This window comes from Penaeus monodon, chromosome 43 (genome assembly GCF_015228065.2).
Source record: "Penaeus monodon isolate SGIC_2016 chromosome 43, NSTDA_Pmon_1, whole genome shotgun sequence".
Classification (NCBI taxonomy): Eukaryota; Metazoa; Arthropoda; class Malacostraca; order Decapoda; family Penaeidae; genus Penaeus; species Penaeus monodon.
The window spans coordinates 4,739,380-4,742,832 of NC_051428.1; the positions used below are offsets into that span (position 1 = coordinate 4,739,380).

A 3,453-nucleotide genomic window follows, 5' to 3' on the forward strand; every position below is an offset into this window, starting at 1 on the left:
AGACTGAAGGATATTTTTGCTGTTATATAGACTCCATAGTTGATCATTATTCGCTCTATAGTCTGAATAAAATAAGCAGTGTGCGGCATCATGGAGTTGAAATCGTAGGTTTGTTGTATTTATTTATTTATTTATTTTTTTTTTTTATTTTATTTTTTTTTTTGTATAGTAAAAATGAGAAAGGGTTAAAAACAACTTAATGACATTTTTAGTGGCAGAAAAATAATATTTTTCTGTGATTGTAACAAAAAAAACTCATGGCATGTCCATACATACACCTTGGCATGTACGTACATGCCACCCATCGGCAAAGGGATAATACTTGTACAAGAACTCCATGACTGTATACGACAAGGATTGATCAGACTCTGAAAATGACTTGCTCGCATGCCTCATTGACTATGGTGCAGTCCAGTGTTATTCTATTCCTTCCAGAGGCCAACGTATGTCCTACACCAATATTGCCAAAATTAGTTTCCATAGACATGACCTCTCCCATGAAGTTTATATTGGTGGTGTGCCCTGCCCTGTCCTACCATATCAAGCTCTTCCCCATCAGTGTCAGAAATATTGACATTTTGGTCATCCAGCCCAACAATATCCACAGCCCACTGCCCTCTATGTGCTGAACCTGGTCATAACCATTCAAATTGCTCTGCTTAGTCATGCACGTGTGCCAGTTGTTGTGGCTTCAATAATGTATTTTATAGGAGCATCCCTGTCAACAAGCTTGAAACTGAGGTAGCAGTTCTCAGATTCAAACTAAGCCTCACTCTACGTGAGGGCCAGACAAGAAGCATGCCGAGGTTTTTCTCTTTTTACCTATTCCAAAACTGTACTTTGTTCCAGTCCCCTCCCATCTTCTCCAGAAGTTTTAGCAGCTTCCCCCAGTATCTTCTCTCTCTACCCCAAACATCCTATCTCTACTCCCATTCTCCCCCAGTCAAATTCCTTTTTCATTCTAAATCCAGATATGCCAATCACTTCCACTTCCTGGGTGCCTACTCCTCCTATTTTTCACTCTACTTGTAAACACCAGACAATCTAAATGTTCCACCCCATCTTCTACCACATCCTCTCTCTCTGCTCCTCAGACATTTATTTCCTCTTCTCCTCCACATAAGAAAACCTTTTTTTCTCCGATCTCACCACCCAACTCCAACTTGAAGACATCAAAAATTTCATAAACATGACTCAAGAGAATGTTTCACTCCCTCATCCAACTTCCAATCCCTCTATTCCTATTCATTCTACATTTAAAGTATTTACTGGTATCCATCCTCCTCAAGCTCCCCCATCCCTTTTCCTCCCACTCTCCATAAAAACACTCCATCCTCTCCTACTCAGCATGCATCACTATTCCCTCTTCCTTCACCGTTATCTTTACCACTCTCACCTGGATGCTCACATGACTACCTTATATCACATCAGTTCCCTTCTCCGAATGCCTCCCCTCCTGACATTCTTCCCAATACTTTACCACCTTCCCATATTCCCTTATCTAAATCTCTGGATTGTTCTCCTACTTCTACAATTACCATATCTACTTGTATTACCCTTTGATTGTTTCATAATGGCCCTTTTGCAGTTTTCCTCATACAGTGTTGCTCCCTTTACACTACCATTCTATCCTAAAGTGTTCAACAACCTTTGACATTACATTTATTTCTTTATTTATCTAACACATTTATTTCTTTAACTAATAACCATTAATATCTATTATCAAGCATTAGTAGTACCAGTAACATTAGCAGTATTAGCAGCAGCAGCATTAGTAGTAAAAGTAGTTGTAGCAGCAGCAGCACTAGTAATAGTATATAACCAGCAGTAGCAACAGCACCAGCATTAGTAGTAGCAGCAGTAGTAAAGAATATGTTTTATAGGCAGGTTTCCTGGTCTGTGTAGGAAAATAAATTCTGAGAAACAACCTATCTTCAAAGTTTTAATAAATGAAAAATAAGGGAGAATGTGAAAATTTTGTTATAGAATGCTTTGCATGAAAATACTGCAAGATTTAAAATTTCTTCAACTAAAATTTAAAACAAGAAAACTGAGATTACAGAAAATATAGAACATGGAAATAAACCATTATGTGTATTTGCAGGAATTAGGCATATTTGCATTGAGTCAGATGCAAGAACATCATCAATTACCTGTAATCCTTTTCAGTGTTGTGTATACATACTAATTTGAATCATGGTAAATGTATAATTACCAATTCATAATTTTCCAAAATGAATACATAATACATCATTTTACTAAATTAATGTTTCAGTTGTATTCTATACCACATTTAAGAAAAAACATTCCCCCCCCCCCCCCATCCTCCAGTTAAAGATAAAGAATGAAGAAGCAATAAAATCATTGGACAAGAAGGTGGACTCCTTCCGCCAGGCTGTGAGCGACAGCCAAAAGAAGCCTAAGGAGGAACGGCCACCAAGACCCACAGCAGAAGAGCCACCAGAAGTGAATATGGAAGAAGCAGCTGAGGAATTGTCAAAATTGTGATGAGAAATTAGTCAGCCGTTTATTTTCCTCATAAGTTGCCTTAAGATACAGAATATATCATAGGAGTTATGAGTATTGTTTCTTTAGCCTTAATTTTGGAAATTGTATATTTTTTCACTGCCATTGATTGAAAAAATTCAAAGGTCAGAAATTCAGAAAGATAGTGATATACATTTGTGAACTGTGAACTTTGATGTTTGTTCTACAACTTTTTCATTTCTGAGCCCATTGTACAGACATTTGTTTAATGCAGGATTCATTTTCTTTTGACCTTTGTACTACTGATTTGTACCGAGATGATAACATTGGAAGAAATAATAAGAGATGATTTACTTTTATTTTATTATTTTTTTCTACGGAACAATATTTGTGTTGTCCCTAATGGTGGATTTTCTGATGCCTGGAATATGCACTGGGCACTATGGGCTAGCTTTGTTAATTTTTTTTTACATAGATTACTCAACAAGTGCTTAGTCACCAAAGTATCAGTTACTAGGCTTAGCTGATACCATGTCTTTGCTCCTTTGCTTGAACTTTTTTATGTTAATATTACTATTATCACTAATGTCATCATTATAATAATATTGACACAATCATATGCACACACGCACACATTCTCTCGTTCTCACTCATTCTCACGCACACATATACATCACATGCAATATATACACATGCATACACACACACTACATACTTTTCCAGTTCATCACCGATGTACATATTCTAAGTGAGGGTGTGTGCATCTATAAAACATAAAGCAATACATACATTGGCTATACCCAATGTACCACATATTTGGCATTCTGGGCAGATGAAGTATGGTACATATTATCAGTTTCTGGATGCAGCACCTGCATCATACTGAGGAACTTCCCACAGCAAATGCAATATACTTGGGCAGTCACCATTTTAACATTTTCATGAAGATTAGAGGACTATGGAGTA

The 3,453-nt window shown here is 36.9% G+C and overlaps 1 protein-coding gene across 1 annotated transcript in view; it reads left to right on the forward strand.

Annotated features, from left to right (window-relative positions):
* The window catches only part of LOC119568405, a 10,862-nt gene extending 8,282 nt beyond the window's left edge, over positions 1-2,580 (forward strand). Inside the window, exon 3 of the mRNA XM_037916908.1 lies at positions 2,332-2,580. Coding sequence (XP_037772836.1) covers positions 2,332-2,508 — 177 coding nt within the window. The 3' untranslated portion in view covers positions 2,509-2,580. The remainder of the gene's footprint in view (positions 1-2,331) is intronic.
* Positions 2,581-3,453: the final 873 nt, after the last annotated feature.